This window comes from Mercenaria mercenaria, chromosome 7 (assembly GCF_021730395.1).
Source record: "Mercenaria mercenaria strain notata chromosome 7, MADL_Memer_1, whole genome shotgun sequence".
In the NCBI taxonomy this organism is placed as follows: domain Eukaryota; kingdom Metazoa; phylum Mollusca; class Bivalvia; order Venerida; family Veneridae; genus Mercenaria; species Mercenaria mercenaria.
This window is the reverse complement of record NC_069367.1, coordinates 43,511,820-43,536,125: the sequence shown is the minus strand read 5'-3', so window position 1 is coordinate 43,536,125 and position 24,306 is coordinate 43,511,820. Positions and strand designations below refer to the sequence as shown.

At 35.7% G+C, this 24,306-nt stretch overlaps 1 protein-coding gene across 4 annotated transcripts in view; it reads right to left on the bottom strand.

Moving 5' to 3' along the window:
• Positions 1–24: 24 nt before the first annotated feature.
• Positions 25–24,306, bottom strand: part of LOC123554276 (sodium/hydrogen exchanger 1-like) — a 91,864-nt gene continuing 67,582 nt past the window's right edge. For 3 of the 4 annotated variants that reach the window (XM_053548283.1, XM_053548285.1, XM_053548284.1), the window contains 13 exons: positions 22,197–22,306; positions 18,120–18,266; positions 14,751–14,944; positions 13,312–13,407; positions 12,453–12,574; positions 11,489–11,571; positions 10,162–10,290; positions 7,874–7,966; positions 6,301–6,366; positions 5,084–5,193; positions 2,814–2,876; positions 1,512–1,585; positions 26–974 (listed from right to left, as the gene is read on the bottom strand). In XM_053548283.1, coding sequence (XP_053404258.1) covers positions 844–974; positions 1,512–1,585; positions 2,814–2,876; positions 5,084–5,193; positions 6,301–6,366; positions 7,874–7,966; positions 10,162–10,290; positions 11,489–11,571; positions 12,453–12,574; positions 13,312–13,407; positions 14,751–14,944; positions 18,120–18,266; positions 22,197–22,306 — 1,418 coding nt within the window. In that variant the 3' untranslated portion in view covers positions 26–843. Of the gene's footprint in view, positions 975–1,511; positions 1,586–2,813; positions 2,877–5,083; positions 5,194–6,300; positions 6,367–7,873; positions 7,967–10,161; positions 10,291–11,488; positions 11,572–12,452; positions 12,575–13,311; positions 13,408–14,750; positions 14,945–18,119; positions 18,267–22,196; positions 22,307–24,306 lie in introns of all 4 variants that reach the window. The other variant, XM_053548286.1, reaches the window with a different exon arrangement.

The window sequence follows — 24,306 nt, the reverse complement described above, 5'->3', positions numbered from 1 at the left end:
TAAATCTGTCCCTATCATGGAACCCATTTTAGGATCTGGCCGGTTCAAGGAAGGAACCAAGATCTTATGGTGACACAAGTTTTGTGCAAGTTTGGCTAAAATCAAATCATAAATGAAGCTGCTATTGTGCAGACAATGTCAAAATAGCTAATTTTGACCTCTTCAGGGGCCATAACTCTGGAACCCATAATGGAATCATGCCAGTTCCAGAAAGAAACCAAGATCTTTTGGTGATACAAGTTGTGTGCAAGTTTGGTAAAAATCAAATCATAAATAAAGCTGCTATTGTGCAGACAAGCTCAAAATAGCTAATTTTGGGCCTTTCAGGGGCCATAACTCTGGAACCCATAATGGAATCTAGCCAGTTCCTGAAAGGAACCAAGATCTTATGATGATACAAGTTGTGTGCAAGTTTGGTAAAAATCAAATCATAAATAAAGCTGCTATTGTGCAGACAAGCTCAAAACAGCCAATTTTGGCCCTTTCAGGGGCCATAACTCAGGAACCCATAATGGGACCTGGCCAGTTCAAGAAAGGAACCAAGATCTTATGGTGATACAAGTTGTGTGCAAGTTTGGTTTAAATAAAATCATAAATGAAACCACTATCGTGCAGACAAGAAATTGTTGACGGACAGATGGACGCACACACGGACTGACGACGGACGAAGGGTGATCAGAAAAGCTCACCTTGTCACTATGTGACAGGTGAGCTAAAAAAGTGAAACTTCACTTTTTTCATATCTGGACTAATTCTTCAGTATGATTACAATAATCTCAATTAAAAGACACAGTGAAAAAATATGTGTTACATGTCTAAAAAGTAAAGTTCATTATTAACACATCAAATACATACATGTCTAGAGGATACTAAAGCACTTCGGAAGAGTTTTTGCAAATCAACTCCTTCTGGACCCTCAGCTTCTTTCATGGACCGCTGTGATGTCAAACGATGCTTGCGCATTTCTATCTTTTCTGAAAACAGTAGAGTATAAAGATAATGAATGCAAAGTGGACATACTTCTTTAACCCTTACACTCCTAAATATTCATTATGAACTTGTCCATCTTTCAATTTGGACAGTACCATTAACTGTCTAAAGAGACGCTTACCAAAAAAGATACTAACCGAATGGCGAACAGTGCAAACCATGATCAGAGTGTATGGATGTGCAGGCTGATCATGATCTACACTGGTAGCAAAGGCAGAATCAATTGTGTCCAGTATGCTAAGGGTTAAAACACAAAAATATCATCTATTTCATTCTGTTTTGCCTTTGTTGGGTTAAACATGACACCTGGCAAGGGCTTTGACTTTCCATGTCAGCTGGATGACTGCCTCAAATGAAAGAAATCTTCATCTGAAAATAAGGTTTTGAACCCACGAGGGTGTGGGGCAAGTGAATTGAAGTCAATGATCTGAATCACTAAGCAATGGAGGCCTTAAATCTTCTTTAAATTGAAATTAAACCCATTAGCTAATTTTTCAAATATGCGTAAGAGAGATATTTACCATCTCTTTCTAGTGCTCTTTGCTCATATTCATCATCCATACCCTTCAGACAGGCTGAACTGTCGATCTGTCTCCTGCAATCATACAAAAATATGATTAAACCATAATTACTGATCAAAGTTAAAATTTAAAATAAATGTTTTTTTTTGTTTTTTGTTTTTTAAATGTCAATAATTATGAACACAAATTTCTAATTCGTATGCACATGAATATCTGAATAAGGATAATTACTGTAAAAGCAGAAATTTTCGTGAGGGTTTGATTTTCGCTTTTTTCGCAAGGCCCTACATCTCACGAAAATTAATCTTCACATAAATATTCAACATTAGTATAATTCAAATTCAACTAGGATATACCATTTTTACAATTTTGCAAATATCATACCTCGCAAACTTACTAAAAATTTCAAATTCACAAAATTTTAACCCAGTGAAAATACGTGCTTTTTACAGTATAGGTCATTCAATTTGTATTGGGAAATAGGCACAAGTTCTACAGCTGAGATACTGCATGATTTTAGGAATGAGTGCAAATTTATCAATTTAGCAACCAATACCTCCAGATGTTGTTTGATACAGGGCAAGTAAAATATTGCTATCATGACCTTTGACCTCCAAGTGGGACATTGACCTTGACCCTCAATATCTGGGTTTTCCAATCTGCATGCAGTCTAGAAGAGATTAGCGACTAATTCCATGCAATTCATGGACTTGGTGACCTGTGTCATGTACTCTGTATGTCATCTTAATGAGGTAAATAGTTGATGCTAGCTGGAAGATACAGACTGGGCACAAACTGAAGATATTTGACCTTTGACCAAAAAGTGTGACCATGACCTTGAACCTAGTAGCCTGGGTTGAACATGCAGCATGTTGTCTTGATAAGGTAAAAAATCATGCTCATTTTATGGAATTCTTCCAAGTCATTTAGAAGATATGGAGCGGACACCAAGTTAATGTATTTGACCTCCAAGTGTGACCTTCCCTTGGACCTAATGACCTGGGTTGTGAACTTTGCTCATAATCTTGATGAGGTGAATAACTGATGTAAGTTTAATGAAAATCTTCCCAGCTGTTAGAAGATATTGGGAAGACACAAATTAGGGACGGACCAAAAGATGGACATGCAAGACTCCAATATAGCTCCCATATTCTTTGTATCTGGGGGTATAATAATCTTTTATTACATACACATCTCCAATTAATATTTTTATATAAATAATATAATTTGGTTCTGTACACTCTGTTTATCTCTAGCAGACTATATGTAATGACGAGCTGGATGTGCAAAAAATGAACTTACAGATCAGAGGCCACATGTGGCAGATTGGAAGCTCCACAAAGCCGGAGGTTTTTGTAATGCTCCCTGAAAACAATAATAAAACTTTACTACTGGTGCTCAGCAAGTACTGTCTTTATTTCTGAGAAAACTAACTCAATTTTCAAACCATGATTGCACATTCATCTTTCAAATAACTTTAAATGGCAGAGTAATTATACACATGTTTTAAACTACAGTCGAAACTCGGTATCTCAAACTCGCTTACCTCGAAATTCCACTTAAGTCGAAGAAATTTTCAAGTCCCGTCGAATTTCCTTCTTTATATATGTAATTCAACTCCGGTTATTTCAAAATTTGACTTACCAAGACTTCGGATGTGTCAAAAGGGTTTTTCAGTCCTGTCAATAAAATTCAAGTGCATTGTAAACTCGGTAAGTCAAAGTGAGAAAAATATGCAATAAAATTTCACACGTCATTGCGAATGTGGTTGGTTTGTAACACATGTCCATGTTTATTGCCTTACCAGAAAGCCGTGAGAGATGATGTCATACTTGTTTGCACGTGCCATAATGAGAATTGTTTGATGTAAATATTAGATTTCTTTAATCAGTGGTCATTTGTTTTTGAGACGTTATGAAAATTGGTTTTGATTTAAACCAATAGATTAATTAGTTTGAACAGTTGGGATCTTTAATAAGGATTATTTAGAGGTAATCGCGATGAGAATGTATAAAAAATAACTTCTTTGGAGAAAGCATCATCCGTTCAAAATGTCAGATTGAAATGCTATCAATCCTCCGGAAGAGAAACGTGGTACAAAAAGGAAACTTGACTCAAAAACATTTGAGGTTAGTATCTTAGTATCATTTTTATTCTTCGAAAAACTGAAAACTTTGATAAACACAAACTGTATGGAATCATGTACGCGTAAAGTGCCAAGTGTACTGAATATTGATGTTTTTTTATGTTGACTGATGCGCATATGCCGGAAAAGTTACTTGACGAACATGTATGTACAGATTGTGTATTTCTGATTATGTTTACATGGAAATAAAATACAAAATGTACTTTAAATTTGTAATCATTTTGTGTTGCGTTTTAAAAGATTTATTGCAAGGTATACTATATTTATAGTGTGCCCAATAGCTGGAGATTAAAAAAGGTGTTTGAACCAACTGTTTTTTCATCATTTCGTCAATATACGTTACTCCTCATAACAGCCTTGAATTTCGCGATACCGAGTTTTGACTGCATTTCATTGAAAGAAGATATTAAGCTTAAATGGTGTAAGAAATGAATATGTTTTAAAGCATACTTTATACAAATATATTAGCAATGCTTAAGAATTGTTTTTCTAAACATGACAACACCAGAACTCTAGTTTGTTATCTTATTTATCATAACTTTTCATAAAATTACATAAAATTACAAGAACAGTAAACTACAAAAAATTAGTAATCATATTCAAATTCTGAGAATTTATATCTTATTCTTCTAGTTACTACACTCCTTCATAACATTGAAGATTATGTGTAGTTGCTGATTAAAATTTAACCCTTACCCTGCTAAATTTCTAAAATGGACTGGTCCATCATTCAATTTGGGCAATACCATTTATTCTAAGGGGTGTTCACAGAAAATTTACTAACTGAACAGCGAACAGTGCAGACCATGATCAGCCTGCAAAGATGATCTTGGTCTGCACTGGTCGCAAAGGCAGAATATCTTGCTGCCAGCAGGCTAAAGGTTAAGGTGTTTTTCTTATCAAATTTGTACAAAAGTCAAACAATAAAACTTTCTAAATTTACATGATTAAATATTTTTACACTGGTGTCTGTTAAGAGACTGAGGGCAGAGATTAGAACAGGCACACTGACAATGGCTTTGAAGGAGTCAGCTGTGACTGCTGTGTGTGCGACAGAGGGCAACATGTTCCACTGGTGACTGCTGTTTGTGCGACAGAGGGCAACATGTTCCACTGGTGACTACTGTTTGTGTGAAAGAGGGCAACATGTTCCACTGGTGACTGCTGTGTGCACGACAGAGGGCAACATGTTCCACTGGTGACTGCTGCGTGCCCGGCAGAGGGCAACATGTTCCACTGGTGACTGCTGCAGGGCAACATGTTCCACTGGTGACTGCTGCGTGTGCGGCAGAGGGCAACATGTTCCACGTGACTGCTGCATGCGCGACAGGGCAACATGTTCCATTGACCTATTGTTCTAGTAACGTTTACTTTGAGAGTTTACTCGAGGTATAAAAAACTAAAATAACAAACTGGATACACATACTTCATCATGAGTTTTTCATAGTACTGGCTTATCTCATTTAGGTCACATTTTGTTGGGTCTCGGAGCAATATAGGCCGGAAAAGTCTGTCATCTAGACGGTCAAACTTTTCCTGCAATGAACATACAACTTTAAAAAAGTAAAATACATAACAAAACATACCTTAAGTATCAACTTGCATTATGAAATTCAACATTTGTTTTTAACCATAAAATTTATCAAGATGAAGTTGACCGTACTTAGATACAACTTTACACAAGGTATGGTATTTAAGTTTTACAAATAATTCCATAATAACTAGAAAATGTTTTCAAATTGCACCAGCAAAGTGAGCTTAGCAGGTAACAATAGTATTCTGTAAATACTGACTGTGCATGTTAAACAACATTTTCAACAGAGATTGGTTTGCTTTGAAATATTAGTACCATAGACACCCATGTATAATGCGCAACCATGTATAATACACCCCCCCCCCCCCCCCCAATTTTCGTAAATAAACTTTTGAAGCTGGACAATTGTCTATACCTGTGTATAATATGCACCCACAATATTGGGGTGGTTCCAGGGGTAAAAAAAAAGTGCATTATACAAAAGTATCTATGGTACTATAAAATCATTTAGTTTTGTGGGCACGAAATTTTGTGTTTTAGTTCAAAATGGCTATTTTGTAGGGACACAGATTTCTGAGATTCAAAGCCTAAAGATAAAATAAATAGAAATTCTGCTTGTTCATTGGAATTCAATTTCATGTTTGTTTGTTTTGGGTTTAATGCCGTTTTTCAACAGAATTTTAGTTATGTAATGGCTGGCAGTTAACCTAACCAGTGGTCCTGGATTCTGTACGAGTACAAACCTGTTGTCCGCAAGTAACTGCCAACTTCCGGTCATGAATCAGAGGTGGAGGACGAATAATTTCAGACACAATGTCTTTTATCAAATTGTCACGGAGAACATACACCCCGCCCGGGGATCGAACTCACCACCTTGCGATCCGTAGATCTGTGCTCTCCCTATTGAGCCAAACAGAAGGGCTTTCAATTTCATGGACTAACTCAACCTCAACCACATAATCCATGAAATTTGGTCCCCCACAAAAATGAATGATTTTACAGTATATTTAGCTTCCCAGCCATATACACAATAGAAACAGTTCAAAGATTAACAGAACTCAAAGCATCTGGATACCATAAAAAACAACAGACCTTTATTATGTACATACCCTTAAGATATACTTTCCTGAAATACCAATTATTTCTTCTATACCTGCCATAAGATGGTCAGATACCTGTAATAAAAGAACATCTTCTTTTAACATCAAGAAACAAGAGGGCCATGATGGCCATAGGTTGCTCACCTGAGATATACTACTTGCTTCAACAGTTTTGGAAAATAAATGTCTGTGAAATTATTATTAAACCGCATGATTTGTACAGTCTTTGTAAAGGGCCAGCAGTTTCTGACAATGATTTTAAAACTGGGCCTGCTGCTTCTGACAAGAACATTTTTAAAGTTTGCAATAAACACAAATAGGGAAGATATGACCACACACCCTGGCAATCATGTTTTTGAATAATCTTGGTAGAGGGTCACACAAGGACCATTTATCTGAAATTATTTTAAAATCAGGCCAGCAGTTTCATACAAGAAGATTTATAAAGCTTCCACAATATACATATTATAGGGAAAAGTGACCACGCCCCCTGGTGGCCATGTTTTTTGACGAATCAAAATAATTTGAATACTCTTTGCAGAAGGTCACACAAGGACCGTTTGTGTGAAATTATTTTAAAATCGGGTCAGCAGTTTCATAAAAGAAGATTTTTAGTTTCCAATACATATATATAGGGAAAACTGACCACTGACCTTGGCGGACATGTTTTTTGACAAATTGGAAAAAAAATTGAATAATCTTGGTAAAGGGTCATATAAGGACCATTTGTGTGAAATTGTTTCAAAATTATGCAAGCAGTTTCTTACAAGAAGGTTTTCGAAGTTGCCACTATATACATATAGGGAAAAGCGACCATGCTCTCTAGCAGCCATGTTTATTGACAAATCAAAATAATCTGATCATTCTTGGTTGAGATTCACACAAGGACCTTTTCTGTGAAATTATTCAAAAATCAAGCTAGCAGTTTCACACAAAAAGACTTTAAAAGTTTCCAATACATACATATAGGAAAAAGTGACCAAATCTAGATCTCCTGGCTGCCATGCTTTTTGACGAACCAGGCTAATTTGAACCTTGGTAGAAGATTACTTAAGGCCCATTTGTATGAAATTATTTTAAAACTGGACTAGCAGTTTAGGAGATGTCATTTAAAGATTTTTCTATTTTTAGCCCTGGCGGCCCCTATGTGCAACCAAGCGCAACCATCTGAACAATTTTGGAAGAGGACCATCCATGCCAAGTTTCATCAATTTCCGCCAAGTGGTTTTAGAGGAGATGTTGTTTAAAGGAACATGTGGATCGACAGAGATGGACGATGGACGCTGGTCAGTGAGCAATCTGACAATAGTTCACCCCGAGCACTTCCTGCTCAGGTGAGCTAAAAAATAAATGTTTCTGAACTTTTTATCAGTCAGCTTAAAAATAATATTATACCATCAGATGGTGGGCTAATGAAGTAAATCAGTCTGTTTTGATGGCTGAACGCAAAACTGTCATAACTTGTATTATCAAATTTTTGCATTCAACTCTAGATTCACTGTCTAAAAATGACAAGCTTTATTCTATAAGTAATTAGTTATGTAATTGGTTTTTCAAAAGTTTTAGAATGGACAAAACATACATGCTGATTTAACTGCTGGTAGAGGATCATGTCCTTTGAGGAATCTTGTAAAGACACTCTCATCTTCTTCACCAGCCATTTAATGGTCCCACCCTGAAATTTAAAATGTTACTTACATTGACAATCATTCAACGGTCCCATCCTGAAATTTAAAATGTTACCGGTACTTACACAATCATTCAACGGTCCCATCCTGAAATTTAAAATGTTACCGGTACTTACACAATCATTCAATGGTCCCATCCTTAAATATAAAATGTTAACATTGAATAGACAATGTCTTTCACTCATTTCATGAACTTGACATGATGTACAGAACCACTTAATGGTTTAACCTTGAAAAACAAAATGTAGAATAGAATATACTGTATCTCTGAGTCATTCCCAGGTCAAATTCTGAATCCATGAATATACTATCTCTCTCAGTCATTTCATGCACTTGACATGATATAAAATGTATAACCATACACTGTATATACCTTTTAGTCATTTCATTGACAGTGTTAATTATATTTTATAGTCTATGTATGTCGATGAATTTGAAAACTCTTCCACGGGTTTAGGGATACAGAGCAGACTCAAAATGGAAGGCTCAAACCTTGTGACTTTGAACTTGAGCCGACATGACTGATTCATATGTTCTGCAAATCGTCTTGATTAGGTGATCATTTAACCCAAGTATCAAGGAAATCCTTCAAGGGATTTAAGAGATACAGAGTTAAACAATTTACCTTGAGTTGTGACCTTGACCTTGAGCCGACATGGCTAACTCATGAGTTCTGCACATCACCTTGATGAGGTGATCATTTAACCAAAGTATCATGAAAATCCTTCAAGGTGTTTAGAAGATACAGAGTGGACACAAACCTTTGATGTCGAGTTGTGACCTTGACCTTGAGCTAACAAGGCTGACTCATGAGTTCTACACATCATCTTGATGAGGTGCTCATTTGACCAAAGTTTCATGAAAATCCTTCAAGGGATTTCAGAGATACAGAGTGGACATAAAATGGAAGGCTCAAACCTTTGACCTTGAGTTGTGACCTTGACCTTGAGTCGACATGGCTGACTCATCATTTCTGCACATGTCGTGATGAGGTAATCATTTGACCCAAGTTTCATGAAAATCCTTCAAGGAGATACAGAGCAGACACAAAATGTTATGGACAGACGGAAGGATGGAGGCCATTCCTATAACCCCCTACCACTCGTGGTGGAGAATTTAAAAAAAAAGCTTTATGTTGACAATCAAAAACTTCAACAACTGAAGAAACTATCAACTAAATTACTACATTGTAACTGTGACCACAGATCAGACAAGAAGATTTTTAAAGCTTTTTCCTATATAAGTCTATATATAACTTGGGACACCCAGTGCAGGGCCTCTTTTCACCCAAGGGGTACAATTTGAACAATTTTGGTTGAGGACCATAAGACAATGCTACAAACCAAATATCAAAGGTCTAAGTGTTGTGGTTTCAGACAAGATTTTTAAACTTTTTTTCCTATATGTCTATGTAAAACTTGGGACCCCCGGGGCGGGGACATATTTGACCCTAGGGGGATAATTTGAACAATCTTAGTAGAGGATCGCTAGATGATGCTACATACCAAATATCAAAGCCCTAGGCCGTGTGGTTTTGTACAAGAAGATTTTCAAAATTTTCCCTATATAAGTCTATATAAACCATGTGACCCCCGGGGCGGGGCCATATTTTATCCTAGGGGGATAATTTGAATAATTTTGGTAGAGGACCACTAGATAATGCTACATACCAAATATCAAAGCCCTAGGCCCTGTGGTTTTGGACAAGAATATTTTTAAAAATTTTCCTTTTGGTTGCCATGGCAACCAGGGTTCTGCATGGAATTCAATTCTTTGAACAATTTTGAAAGGGGGCCATCCAAGGATCATTCCTGTGGAGTTTAGTGTAATTCTGCCCAGTGGTTTTCAAGAAGAAGATTTTTTTAGAAATTGTCGACGGACGACGCACTACGGACATCAAGCGGTCACAATAGCTCACCTTGTCACTTTGTGACAGGTGAGCTGAAAAGGTTACTAAATTAATTATTATTTTTATTCATTCCATATATTGACAGGACTATCACCAGATATTGCTGATAAATTTACACTGTTTACAGTTTTGAAGACAAAAAAGTGGCCTTTATGAACAAGTTTTAGAGCAGTGGCTTTTATCTGGAGGTGTTATTTAGTACAGGTTTATCTGTGAAGGCAGTAATGAAGACAATAAACAATGTTTGCGGAGAAAAACATGCTCTATACTTACCTGTATAAAGACAGTAAAAAAGATGATGAACAATGTTGTAGTCATAAACATGTCCTTCATGGCGTACTCTTTCTTGTCTAACAATGCCACAAGGGAAAAACACACTGCCCCACGTAATCCTCCATAACTCTACAAAATAATATGTAGTGTTAAATATGTCTGGCTTATACACATATAACAACTCCACAAAAGAATCAAGAAATTGCTTCGTAGCTCTTATGTGACCAATCAGGCATCAACAAACTTGGCATTGTTTATCTCCTGGTAAAACATACAATGAAAGCAAAGTAAGAGAGCTACTTCTGCCATTTTGTACATCGATTGTATGTGTGCCCAGGTACTGAATTCATGACCTCCCATACATTGCAATTTAGCTGATAAATCTATTTTATGAGACAGTTTAATTAACACAGTTTTTGACAATTTCAAAAACAAAATTTCACAAAAAGACTTGAACATACAGTCTGTTTCAAAGTGTTTTTGCTAAATGTGTTTTTCAGTGCAGTATATGGTTATTTCTAATGAATACAGTAGAAGTAGACTGATGTGGCACCTGGGTTTAACAGAATCCTGTCGTACCCAGTATAAGCCCTTGGTCCCTGGGTAGATACATTACTTTCTGTAAGCTAGCTGGATGGATTCCTCACAGTTTTACACCTCAAATTTCGAACCACGGAGGTCCCTACATTTTTTTTTTATACAAACTGAACTACATTCAACAACAGTGCCAGACTGTCACAAAATATGCCCATCTAAATATTCAGTTACATAAATTCAAAGGCCATTATCCCAGAGTGCCTGGGGTGATTTGGGTGGTTATCAAACTTGGCCGAGATATAATGCGCAAAAACATTGTCAGCAAGTTTACGACTAAGAGAACGGACAAGGTTAAATTCGCAGTTTTTCGAGTAATTCAAGGACTATAATCCAAGAATGCCTGGGGCAATTTGGCTGGTTATCAAAACTGGCTAAGATACTAGTAGTATGCCCACGAATATTGTCAACAAGTTTAGTGAAAATTGGATGAAAACTGTTCGACTCAAAGAGCAGACAACGCTAAAGTGGCAGTTTTTTCGAGTTATTCAAGGGCCATAATCCAGGAGTGCCTGGAGCGATTTGGGTGGTTATTATATTTGGCCGAGATATTATGCCCACAAACATTGTCAGGAAGTCTGGTTAAGTTCGGATAAAATCTTTTCGACTTAAAGAGCGGACATGCTTTTTGACGCCAACCGCCCGCCCACCACAGCTGTTCACATAATACGCCCCGCTCTCTCAGAGACGGTCATATAAAAATCATTTATTTGACAAGATCACTTATACTTACAATCATAAACATTTCATCCAGTTTTATTTTGCGTATTCTGTACCTATCACATTTGTTGATGAGGAATGACATTACAAAAGTTACTGAAACAGGAAAAAATATAATTATGTATATGCTTAATACTTATTTCTTAATATGGAAAATCTGGTCCAATATGTTTTGTGTCTGTACATGGCAAGTATGTCATCAATGAATAATTCACTGCCTGATTTTTTTTCTCATATTAAATATTGTAATTGCTTGATGTAAATCTCTGCTATATAGATGATATTTTCATATCACTTTGATTTTGCTAACCAGATAGACAACAGACATAATTCCAACGTCCAGAAAATCTGATATGTAATGTAAAAGCACATATTTCTGCTGGGTCAAAGTTTTCACGAATTAAAAATTCTGAGTATGTTCGCGAGGTTTAATATTCGTGAAATTGTAAAAAAAATGGTATCCTACTTGAATTTGAATAATGGTGAATGGTGAATATTTACGCAAGGATTACTTTTCGCGATATGTTGGGCCTTGTGAATATAACGAAATTAAACCCTCACGAAAATTTCTGCTCTCAGAGAAGTAAGATAAAGAGGCAATGCTTCTGAATGTCTACACGTGTTTCAGTTCATGCTTTCGAGACTGTTCACCTATACAATGTATTAGCAGAAATAAAACCGTCATGTTCATTACCAAATCTACAGCACACAAGCTATTTTTGTTGTTTACTAGAAACTAGATATTAAGCCTTTTACATTAATCAGCACAAAATTTTGTGGCTTTGGCTTAAAATGATATTTAGTTGGATTAGTTATTATTTGTTCCTGGGGTTTAATGTTGTAGGACTTTATGCTAGGGAATGACACAAAATCTATGAAAATTTGACCCCATGAATAATGATTATTTTACAGTATATCTGCATTCTATCTCTTCTTGATAAAGAAAGTAAAAGAAGCCAAAACAAATATGTACTCACTGATGAATCTATAAACTACACAAAGTAAAGTTGTCCACAATACAAAGCCTGTATTCCAAACATGATTAGGATTTACAGTTTTCAGTCCCAAAAACAGGAATATGATAATTTCACAGGTATTGCTGTAAGAGAAAACAAAATGAAAACACAAAATCATATTGTCAAAAGATTTATTAGACTGTTTGAAAAGGTACTCTTGTTTTAAAATGTGACTTTAATTGATCAATAATTCTAGGCTATTAGAATTGTATTCAGAAATATGCACTGCAACAGGAACATTCATGACCGTAGACAGCCATTCTAAAAAGTTTAATGGTTAAACAGCAATTCTTCAGCAGCTGCTGTTAATGTCAAGAAATATCTAATCTAATGATCACTGTGACCTTGAACTTTGACCTCCTGACCTTGGTAACAATATGGGATTAACCTCTGACCACAGGCATCATCCTACAAAGACCAAAGCCTTCTGCAGGTACTGTCCACAAATTGTTTTCACTTTCATGGTCCGTGTGACATTGACCTTTAATCTACTGAACTTCAAATAGTAAGGGTCATCTACGAACCATTTACAATCATGCTAAGAAATTTCACCACTGTAAGCCAATGCATTCTCTAGTTACTGATTGGAAACCAAATCATCTACCACCAGAATAGCATGAGCAAAACTTCTTCGTAGAGTGGCACATATGTCACATGATATTTGCAAATCATCCGCATAAAAGAAAAAAAGTGTTAAGTGTCTCAGACACCTACTAAATGAAAAACAAAATGAAGCAATATTGGAAACAAACTTAGCTGAATATACTGGAAATTTTAAACAAGCACAAATAAAGCAATTATAATTGTTTTGTAAGCTTACCTTATGACTTTAGCAAAGAACTTGCAAGCCAATCTTGATTTATTTGTGATATTGTTGAAGGCATATTGCATTTGTGTCAATCCACACCCTATTATGCTGAAAACAAAACACATTATTATTCAACAAAATCTTTTTCCTAATTTAAGTGACTCCATACAAACAGGTATAACTAAATAGCAGATACAGTTGAACTTCAATGGCTCGAACTCGGATCTTTCGAACACCCAGGATCGCTCGAACTCTCGCCCGGTCCCGAATTTATTCCTTCTTTATTCTTTGTAGTTCTACCTCGGATCGCTCGAACTTCGAAATTTCGAACTCTCGAACTCATTTGGTGGTTCCCTCGGCTTAATTACAGTGATAATTACACATATTCAGTCGAACAGACAATTTGTCGCCGGAATGGCTTGTATTTACAAAGTTTTTCACACCTCTGCCTGACATTCGCCAAGCTTCACTTTTAACCGGCACCTGCATAATTATCACACGCTTACATAATTAGCGTCGGTATACGACAAACAAACTAAGGCGACTTCTTTCACTGCAATGCTTTAATGGGCTTTGATTAATACGAATAAAATTATTTAAAACAATTGAGCAATGTCTGTCTTTATTTTTCTGCATAAAAACGGGAGATCCGCTGTCAACTTTCATACTGCTTTAGCATGGCTGAACAACTTAGTAAAGGACCCGGAAACGGGGGGGATAGCTAAGTCGGCTACTGGAAAGCAATATTATATAATGTTTAATAATATTTGTAATGGACTATGATTCATAAATGTTTGCTATTTATGACATTCTATTTGGTGCTGTCTTCACCACTTCTTATAATTATACAAGTGTTTTATCTGTGTTTTTTTTTCATATCTAAGTCATGTTTGAAGATAGATAATAAAGCATATTTCAGCGTTCGTTTTTTATTTATCATCGTATCGTACACACATTTAGGTACAATATGACAATATATTACGAGTAAGGTTTTTAACACATCATGCCCTCAAATTCCAAAATTCAAAATGGCCGCCATTTGGATGGCTCGAACAACGGAAAACTCGAACTAATTTCCAAGGGACCCTCAAGTTCGAGCCATCGAAGTTCGACTGCATATTCTTGTTTCAGTGAAAAACTAATTTTTTCTTTGCCAAGTGAAAACATGACACCATTATTACACACGCAGCACAGTCAACAGTGGAACCATAACAAGTAAAAGACATTTTGATCATATTTTTATTTCAGTACTGTCTTTTCAATGGATTAAATGAAATTTTATCCATTTTTCCCATACAGAGTGACAAATACCATCATGCCATTACAATGCTGATGTATATGATTAAACATAGGCATACTGTTACGAAATGTTATCCACTAAAATAAATTAATGCAATCAACACTTATTAACTTGAGGTAACTGAATAAATTACAACAAGGTAAATACTCACCTTATGATCCCTGAGAAATGAAACATTTCAGCCAAAATGTATGACTGATAAGCAAAGCCAAATATGATAATTGGTTCCACAACTTTGACAGAGTTTGTGAACTTGGTAAGGAAAGATGATATGAGTCCTATTGCAACACCGATAAATATTCCACCAAACACAACCACAAAGAACTTTACAATTCCAAGAACAATCTGTAATGATAGAAAAAGAGAAAAAAATTCACAAAAACATTATAGAAAAGATTTTATTATATACCTATATAAATTCTGTAAAAAAAAAAAATCGGCTTGTATTTCACAAGTAAGTATGAACAGGCAGAAAAAAAATCTGTATCGTACCTTTTGTATTGTATGTTACCGGACTACTTTCATTAATATTCATGACATGATGCAATTCTATATATAGTACACATATAAACTTCACTAAGTTTCATTTTAACACCTGTAAACATTTAAGACTTCATTCAATAACAAAACACAAAACAAAAAGGTGGAGGTATATAATAAAAGGGTCATTATAACAGTAGCTAGATCTGGGACTTTGTATTCAGCTCATGTGGATTTTGCAAAGTCAGATCACACTCGGCCCTTCCATGCCTCATGAGATCAGATCTGGCAAAATTCCACTCCAGCCAAATACAGCATCCCAGATCGAGCTACTATTATAATAACCCTATTATACTGACTACCTGATGGTCTCAACTTCAGAGGCAAAACCTTTCTCAGAATAAGAGTAAATGAAATTTTCTTGATTCAAAATAACAATTTCTAGCAAATACGAATGCTTATAAAATTACAATTTTATTCTAAGGTCCACTTTTTAATGTCTTTTTCCCAATAAATTATGCTTTAGACATTTTACCACATGATCAATATGACATTTTGTATGCTTAATGAATATATGATTAATTGATGCAAGAAATAAAGCATGGCATTTCAAACTGAGATCATCAACTGGTATTTGTAAGGGTATTGCTACATGTAAGGCAAATTTTGTTATTCAAAGCATCAGTGGTGTCACACTTCAGCTCACTTAATCTCATTTTTATAAAATTTCTATTCTGCAGCATTTAAAATTTCTTATCATGTTAAAAGAATTTTGGGTGAGTAGCTTTAAAGGCATAAAAGCTAAAAAACCTAAATATGAAATTTTGAACTTGTAGTTCTGAGTAACTCAAGGTTTTCAAACAATTTTCAGTAGATGCTTATTACTATAAGTAGTTTTTTCTACATACAGGTAAACAAGTATTGGAGTACACATATACAAGTATGTGTACAGGTATACAAGTGTAGCGGTTCTCGTATCGGGTGGCCTCGGTAGCTCAATTGGTAGAGTGTTGGCATGGTAAGCCGAAGGTCTGAGGTTCGAATCCCGGTCGAGGCTGCACATTTTTCCTGAGACTGTTACATTTGGGGGCTCGTCCGGGATGCTCACCCTTGGAGCCCATGCAGGGCGAAGCAGTTTGGCTGGGGTGTGCATCTGAATTCGGTTAACAGTCTGCGGCAGATATGGCCAGGAGTGCCAATGCCTCGCAATAAGAGGGAAGGTGTGTAGCGTTTCTCGTATCTGATGGCCTCAGTAACTCAACTGGTAAAGCGTTGGCACAGTAAGGCGAAGGTCCGAGGTTTGAATCCCGGTAGAGGCTGCACATTTTTCCTGAGACTGTTACACAAGTATAGGTGTACATGTATAGGTGTTAAAGTAGGTGTACACTGTACAGATATACAAGTATAGGTGTACAGGTATACAAGGGTACAGGTATACAAGTATAGGTGTACAGGCAGGGAACTATCTTGAAAAATTAAGCTCTCTATTAAATAACTCTTATCTGCTCTCGAAACACAAGAGGGCAATGTCACAGCCCTATATCCCTCACCAAACAGCTCAAGAGCACATATCGGTAGCAAGAAATATTTCTGCCAAATCACTTTGAAAACTGACTTGCAGATTAAGAGAAGATTTTCAAAGTGTTCTGGTTTCAAAATACAAGAGGGCAATTACAGCCCTACATTGCTCACCAAACCAAAGTTTAAAAGCTCAAGAAAAAAATTAGCAAGAAATATTTCTGTCAGATTCTTTGGAAAACTTGTTTGCAGATTAAGAAAAGAAGATTTTCAAAGTTTTCCATACAATCACAAAGGGACAGCTAAACCCGCCTCTGGTAGCCATGTTTTTGACAAAACAAGATGGCTGTAACATTTTTCCCAGTAAGTTATCCAAAGAAAAGTTCAGTAAAATTGTTTCAAAGCCAGATCAACAGAAGAAATGTAGTTTGGAGAGCTAGAATAGAACACTCTTCATAGAGGGCCATTCAAAGAACATTTGGCTGGAATTATTTCAAAATCAGGCCAACAGTTCCTGACAAGACTTTTTTAAGTTCAATGTTTACCTATAGCTGTATGAGAGTCACCCGAAAACCATTCCAATGAAACTGTTTTGAAATTGTGACTGAATTTTCTGACAAGAATATATTTAAAGTTCCCAATACACAAATATATACCGTATACATCTAAGGAAAATTTACCATTGCCAACTGGGGCCATATTTTTTGACAAATCAGTATACATCTGTAATTTGTATAATTCTGGCAAACAATCACTCAAGGAACTATTCTGGTAATTATCTTAAAATGAGACCAACAGTTTAGCAGATGTTGTTTGAAGATTTTACTATTTTTAGACCTACTGCCAAAGTTTCTTGATGAATCTGAATAATTCAAGCACTCATGGTAAAGGGTCATATTTGTGTGAAACTATTATAAAATCTGGCCAGCAGTTTCCGACACAAAGAATTTTTTAATTTTCTACTATATACATGTAGGGTATAGAAATGACGCTTACTTGTGGCAATGATTTTGAGAATAAGAATAATCAGAAAACTGTTAGCAGAAAGTCTCCAAATGACGATCTGAGTGAAGTTATTTTGAAATCTGGGCCAAAAGTTTCTGTGTAGAAGATTTTTCTATTTCAAGCTCTATAAGCCATGATTTTCACAAATCAGAAAAAAAAAACAATCCTAGCAGAGGGTTACCCAAGAAACATCTCTGTGATAATATTTTAAAATCAGGATAGCGCTTGAGAAAATGTTGTTTGAAGGCTTTTTACACTGGCAGCTCCTAGCTCCAAACCAATTGTAACCGTTTGAAAAACTGTGGAAACTGATCACCCAAATTTCATCAACTCCCAGCTATTAATGGTTTCAGAGATGTTTGAAGAAAATGCTGACAGACAATGGGTGGTGAGTGATCACAATAGCCAACCTTGAGCATGTTGTGCTCTAGTGTGCATTATTCAGTAACTAGACTGTGCCAAAAACACTGTAGTGTCATGTAAAGTTAACATGCTTTAGTTTTCAGACAAGACTTACCTGATCAGCCTCTATTGTGTCCATTCTACTGTAGATCTGCATAACATTATATATCACTACAGTAACACCATCATTCAGTAGTGACTCCCCAAACACAATGAAATACAACATATTGTTCACACCAACTTCTTGAAATATAGCCAATACCTGAAATATATTATACATACAGTAAAAGTTGAAATTTTACAAAACTGGCTGACCATGGCCAAGGAATGGCCTTGTTCTATTTGTACAGTAGTTACAAATTCTAGCTAATTTGCTAATGCTAACAGGGTTTTGGGGGAAAAGGCCCCTGGTCAAATTGCAATTTTTTTATGCAGTAAAGGGTCAAAATTGGAAAAAAAAAAGATCAACAAATCAAGTAAATTGTATGTTTTAAGCATTTAGATATATTTGTTGCAAACTTTATCTTTGAGATTTCCTGGTAGAGATTTAAATGAAAGTTACAAATTTATAGTATCCCCTTTGTGAACGTTAGAGAATTTATATTTTCAGGATTTTTCTTCTAAGTTTGCTGACTCTTGAAAGACTTTGTTGTAGAAATTGAATTACTCCTCATTTCACATGTTTAAACTATTCTTTACACTTAGTAAGTTTACAAGTTACAATTACAACAGAACTGTGCAAAAAGTACAGTGGTTGAAAAAAAATGGGTCGCAAAAATATAGTTTGTGACATTTGATTTAAATGGTTTTAAGAACTATCTGTCAACACGTTTTGGGTACTTTATTCAATAAATGTTATTTGAAAGGTTTTTTACTTACAAAACATACAGCATTCTGGCAGAATCATATATTTAATTTTTTGCTGAGGTGCAGACAGTTATGTTTCTAAAAATAGTAACAGGTTGTTTTTTCCAACCATTTGTGTGATTTCACTACAGAAAAAACTTTTTACACAAATAATCGAAAATTCATGTCAACTGGGAATTTTTTCTTTGGACTGGGAAAGAAATTGAAAGTATTGGCATTCTTCAACTTCATTCCTCTATTCATGAATCACATTATCCCAATTTCATTCTCAGACTGGTTTCGGCACCTTTTATTGATTAAATATCCAAGCAATAACATATGATCTTTCACCCATGTCAAGTCATTTTACATGTCTATACAGCATGCTACACTTTTACCTAGAAATTCAGACCAAAATTCAGTATATATATGAAAACCTTTGCCAATCCCTAAATCATGAGTAATGGCTTCAGTTCAGACTCACTGATAGTTCAGTGTATAAGTTCTCTGTAGGTGGCTGACACTTTCCTACATGAAGCAAAGGCTGAGAATAAATGAGCCGTGCCATGGGAAAACCAACAGAGTGGCTTTGCGACCAGCATGGATCCAGACCAGCCTGCGCATCCGCGCAGTCTGGTCAGGATCCATGCTATTCGCTAACGGTTTCTCTAATTGCAATAGGCTTTGAAAGCGAACAGCATGGATCCTGACCAGACTGCGCGGATGCGCAGGCTGGTCTGGATCCATGCTGGTCGCAAACCCACTATGTTGGTTTTCTCATGGCACGGCTCAAATGTCTTAAGACACACCATCTACAGACAAATTGCAATGGAAAACAATAGTAGTGCTAAATTATGAGATTTCAATACATGGCCTTCTTTCTGCTGATGTAACAGGGAGTGGATGGGGAAAAAGTTGACATGAGCCTCCCATACAAATGTATACTTGTAATTATTTTATTTATATAATAATGACTAAAGAACCTAACCCTTATCATGCTGGACATGATTGATTCTGCCTTTGCAACTGGTGAAGAGCATGATCAGCCTGCACATCTGTGCAGTCTGGTCATGATCTGCACTGTTTGCTATTCAGTCAGTATCTTTTTGGTAAACCCCCTTTTTAAAAGTGAATGGTACTGTCCAAATTGAAAGCTGGACAAGTTCATTATATAAATATAGCAGGATACGGGTTATAACAGACCTGTGCTGATGTCTTTAGTTGGAAATGAGCCTATATTCTATTCCTTTTTAAATGAATTATATAACTCTCACTCAGTCTCTTCAATATACAACAATGAACAAATGACAGTGGAATAACAAACTTTACTTATACTGGTCCTAATATTTTAATTTGTTAACATTTTGTAAAACATTTTCCCAAAATCAGAATTAAGATAGAAAATTAAGTACACAATGGGAGCTTAACCTTTAGCCTGCCTGCTAGCGGCAAGTGATTCTGCCTTTGCTACCAGTGTAGATAAGATCATGTTAATGACAACAGAACCTAACCTTTATCATGCAGGACACGACTGATTCTGCCTTTGCGACCCTTGTAGATCATGATCAGCCTGCACATCCGTGCAGTCTGATCATAGTCTGCACTATTCGCTATTCAGTCAGTTAATTTTCAGTGAACACCCCTTTGAATAATACAGGGTATTTCCCAAATTGAATAATAGACCGGTCCATTTTAGAAATTTAGCAGGCTAAGAGTTAATCAATAATCATGTGAAACAGAATTACTGATTTCACACTTCCTGTTACTGCCACGTATCTTATGTCAAGTTTTGTCCCATTCCAGTCATTAGTTGCAAAGTTATTGTGCAGACATCATTAGTTTTACCATTCTAACAAAGTTTGGTGATGTTTTTTTCCTGATTCTAATTATTCATGCATAAAACGTTATGTTTTCTGCTGATATTGAACATGCAAAATCTGGAATAAGAACATGTACAAACAAGAAGATTCTCCTGAACACACGCTACTGCTGAATGTTTATTACTGAATATTAACCCTAAGCCTGCTTAATTTCTAAAATGGACTGGTCTATCATTCAATTTAGGCAATACCATTTATTTTTTGAAGGGGTGATACTGAAACTTTACTGACTGAATAGCGAACAGTGCAGACCATGATCAGCCTGCAGGCTAAATGTTAAAAACCTTGTTTTTATCCTAAATATCATAAAATCCTCTAATAACAAAATCACATAGTTGTGTTGATTTTCAATTTTTACCTTTACCATCAATAAAATAAGTTAAGCTGTGTCTGATTGTCCTGTTTTAAGATTTTGTTGTCGATTTAAAAAAAAAATGAACATTGCTATTTTGTTTGTGCAAAAATACAATAAAAAAATGTAACATCGTATGTGCAGGATTCTGCAAATGTTCAATAACCTCTCACATGTCTTAACCTAGATACAAGAGCAGCTAAGGCAGCTCGCTCGACTTTTCTCAGTGTTTGACTCTGAATTAGAGCTTTGCCAGTAAAAGGGGCATAAAGCTGTCAAAATTCAAACCAGAGTTATGGGAATTGTTTCTTCTGGTGTAGCCTTAGATAGTAAATAACTATTCTAAGTTTCAAGTCAATAGCTTTGAAAGTAACAGAGATACTGGATGTTATATAAAACTTTAATAAAAAAAAAATCTAAGTTAAAAAGGGGCATAACTCTGTTAAAATTCAAGTCAGAGTTATGAGGATTATTTCTCCTGGTGTAGACTTTGATAGTAAATAACCATTTTAAGTTTGAAGTCAAAAGCTTTGATAGTAACAGACATATCTGACTTTATCACGATGGGACAAGTGCAATAGCTCTACTTTTTCTTCGAGCTAAAAATGTTGTTAAGTTCCAGCTAAAACTACTCAAACTACTGAGCTGAAACTATCAATTTCTGCAATAATGCAAAACGGTCCAGGGCCGTCACTGTAAAGAGGCTAGTCATTAAGCAGACTTTGTCAAATTGTTTTGCATTTTTTGAGCAATACTAGAGCCAACAGTGAAACTGGTCAAGAGTGATTGGCTATTAAACTTGACCAGGATTTATAGTTACACATCTTCCATATGTTTAGTTAAGATCAGAGAAAATAATCCATATTATTGAGTGCAAACTGTAAAATTTCATAATTCAGACTAATTCAGGGGCTATTACTTTGGAGGTACTAGTCCAATACATGCTGTTATCAAACTTGACCTGGATTATTTGTTGTAAACCTTCTGTAGTTACAACAGTTCTGAGAAAAATAACTCAACTAAGTCACTGTGCAGATAATGGTTTCATTAGTAAACACACAGCAGAAGCTGAAAACATATTTCCCTTTTTTAACAAACTGACAACCCAACTTACAGCAACTGGGTCAACAGCTACAATCAGTGCACTGAACACCAGTATTTGCACCGGTGTTGCCTGCGGATCCTCCATAGCACCTGCTTTAGCCAAACCAACTAGACTCAGTCCTGAAACATATGCATAACATATTGTTAAACAACTTGATATTTTACAAGTTAAAGAGATACAGTCTGGACTGAATGTAAACCAAGACTAGAATTTAGCTAGTCTCTAAACCCCTCCCCCCACCCCTTTAATAACGGAATAAGTCCAATCGGACCCCTGTATTGAAGCAATGACCATCTGCTTCTGATAAGTATACTGGTATTTTTTAACTTGATTTATTTGTAATGAAAGATTGAAACTTATTTTAATCACTCTGGAGTACACTTTCTTGAAAAACCAGTACTGGTGTCATAATATGTGAATGTACAATCATCATTATTAATACTATAAGAACTGATAAACGATCAATGTAACATAATAATAAACTATTGGATTCTAAAATTATTTCTGTCCATTTCTATTATAAATCAAAGGCAACTAAAATTGAGTTTCAGTAATATTCTATTAAACTGATCAATAATAATACAAAAATATTTCTTAAGAAGTTTTATTAGATTTAATGTAAATAATAATTTGAATATAAAATTTTATCTCCTGCCAAAGGTGGATAATAAAATGGGGCAATAGTCATCAATTACCTGTGCAAAAGTTATGGACCTTGCTGATGATGATATACGACAATGCTTTAACTTTTAAATCAAATCCATTTAGTAATGACAGAAATTATAGAGTGGAAGTGGATCAAAACTAAAACCTGAAATTCGAAATATTAAGGGGTCATAATTCATAAAATATTGCTGCTAGACTTATGAACCATGTGTAACCTGATGTGGGTGCTGATGTGGAAGAACTACTTTAAACTTGAAGCAAACTGATCATGTTGTAACAGAGATAAAGCAAAAGTGCATCAAAATATAGAAATGGAAGCGGACATCGAGGCAAGTAGGACAGCTTAACACTACTGGATGCACATGCCATTAAACGGGTCATGAAATTGGCCTTAATTTTTTCAAAGGTTTTTAACAGAGTTTTAACAGTTCACCATTAAAATTCACCCATTACTTCTTATTATTTAATGGGATTTTCATGACCAGTTTTAATGCCATACATTAACAAGAGGACCATGATGGTCCTGAATCGCTCACCTCTTCCCACATGATCCAGTTTTGAGTATGACGTCGTTTTTTCTATTATTTGACAGAGTGACCTAGTTTTTGAGCTCATGTGACCCAGTTTTGAACCTAACCTAGATATTATCAAGATAAAAATTCTGACCAATTTTCATGAAGATCCATTGAAAAATATGGTCTCTAGAGAGGTCACAAGGTTTTTCTCTTATTTGACCTATTGACCTAGTTTTCAAAGGTACGTGACCCTGTTTTGAACTTTACCTAGATATCACCAAGGTGAACATTATCACTAATTTTCATGAAGATCTCATGAAAAATATGGCCTCTAGAGAGGTCACAAGGTTTTTCTATTTTTATACCTACTGGCCTAGTTTTTGACCGCACGTGACCCAGTTTCGAAACTGACCTAGATATCATCAAGGTGAACATTCAGATCAATTTTCATGAAGATCCATTGAAAAATATGGCCTCTAGAGAGGTCAAAGGATTTTTCTAATTTTAGACCTACTGACCTACTTTGACCGCAGTTGACCCAGTTTCAAACCTGACCTAGATATCATCAAGATGAACATTTAGACCAACTTTCATACAGATCCCATGAAAGGTATGGCCTCTAGAGAGGTCACAAGGTTTTTTTTTATTTGACCTACTGACCTAGTTTTTTATGGCACGTGACCCAGTTTCAAACTTGACCTAGATATCATCAAGGTGAACATTCTGACCAATTTTCATGAAGATCCATTCAAGGGTATGGCCTCTAGAGAGGTCACAAGGTTTTTCTATTTCAAGACCTACTGACCTAGTTTTTGATCGCAGTTGACCCAGTTTCAAACTTGACCTATATATCATCAAGATAAACATTCAGACCAACTTTCATACAGTTCCCATGAAAAATATGGCCTCTAGAGAGGTCACAACGTTTTTTCATTATT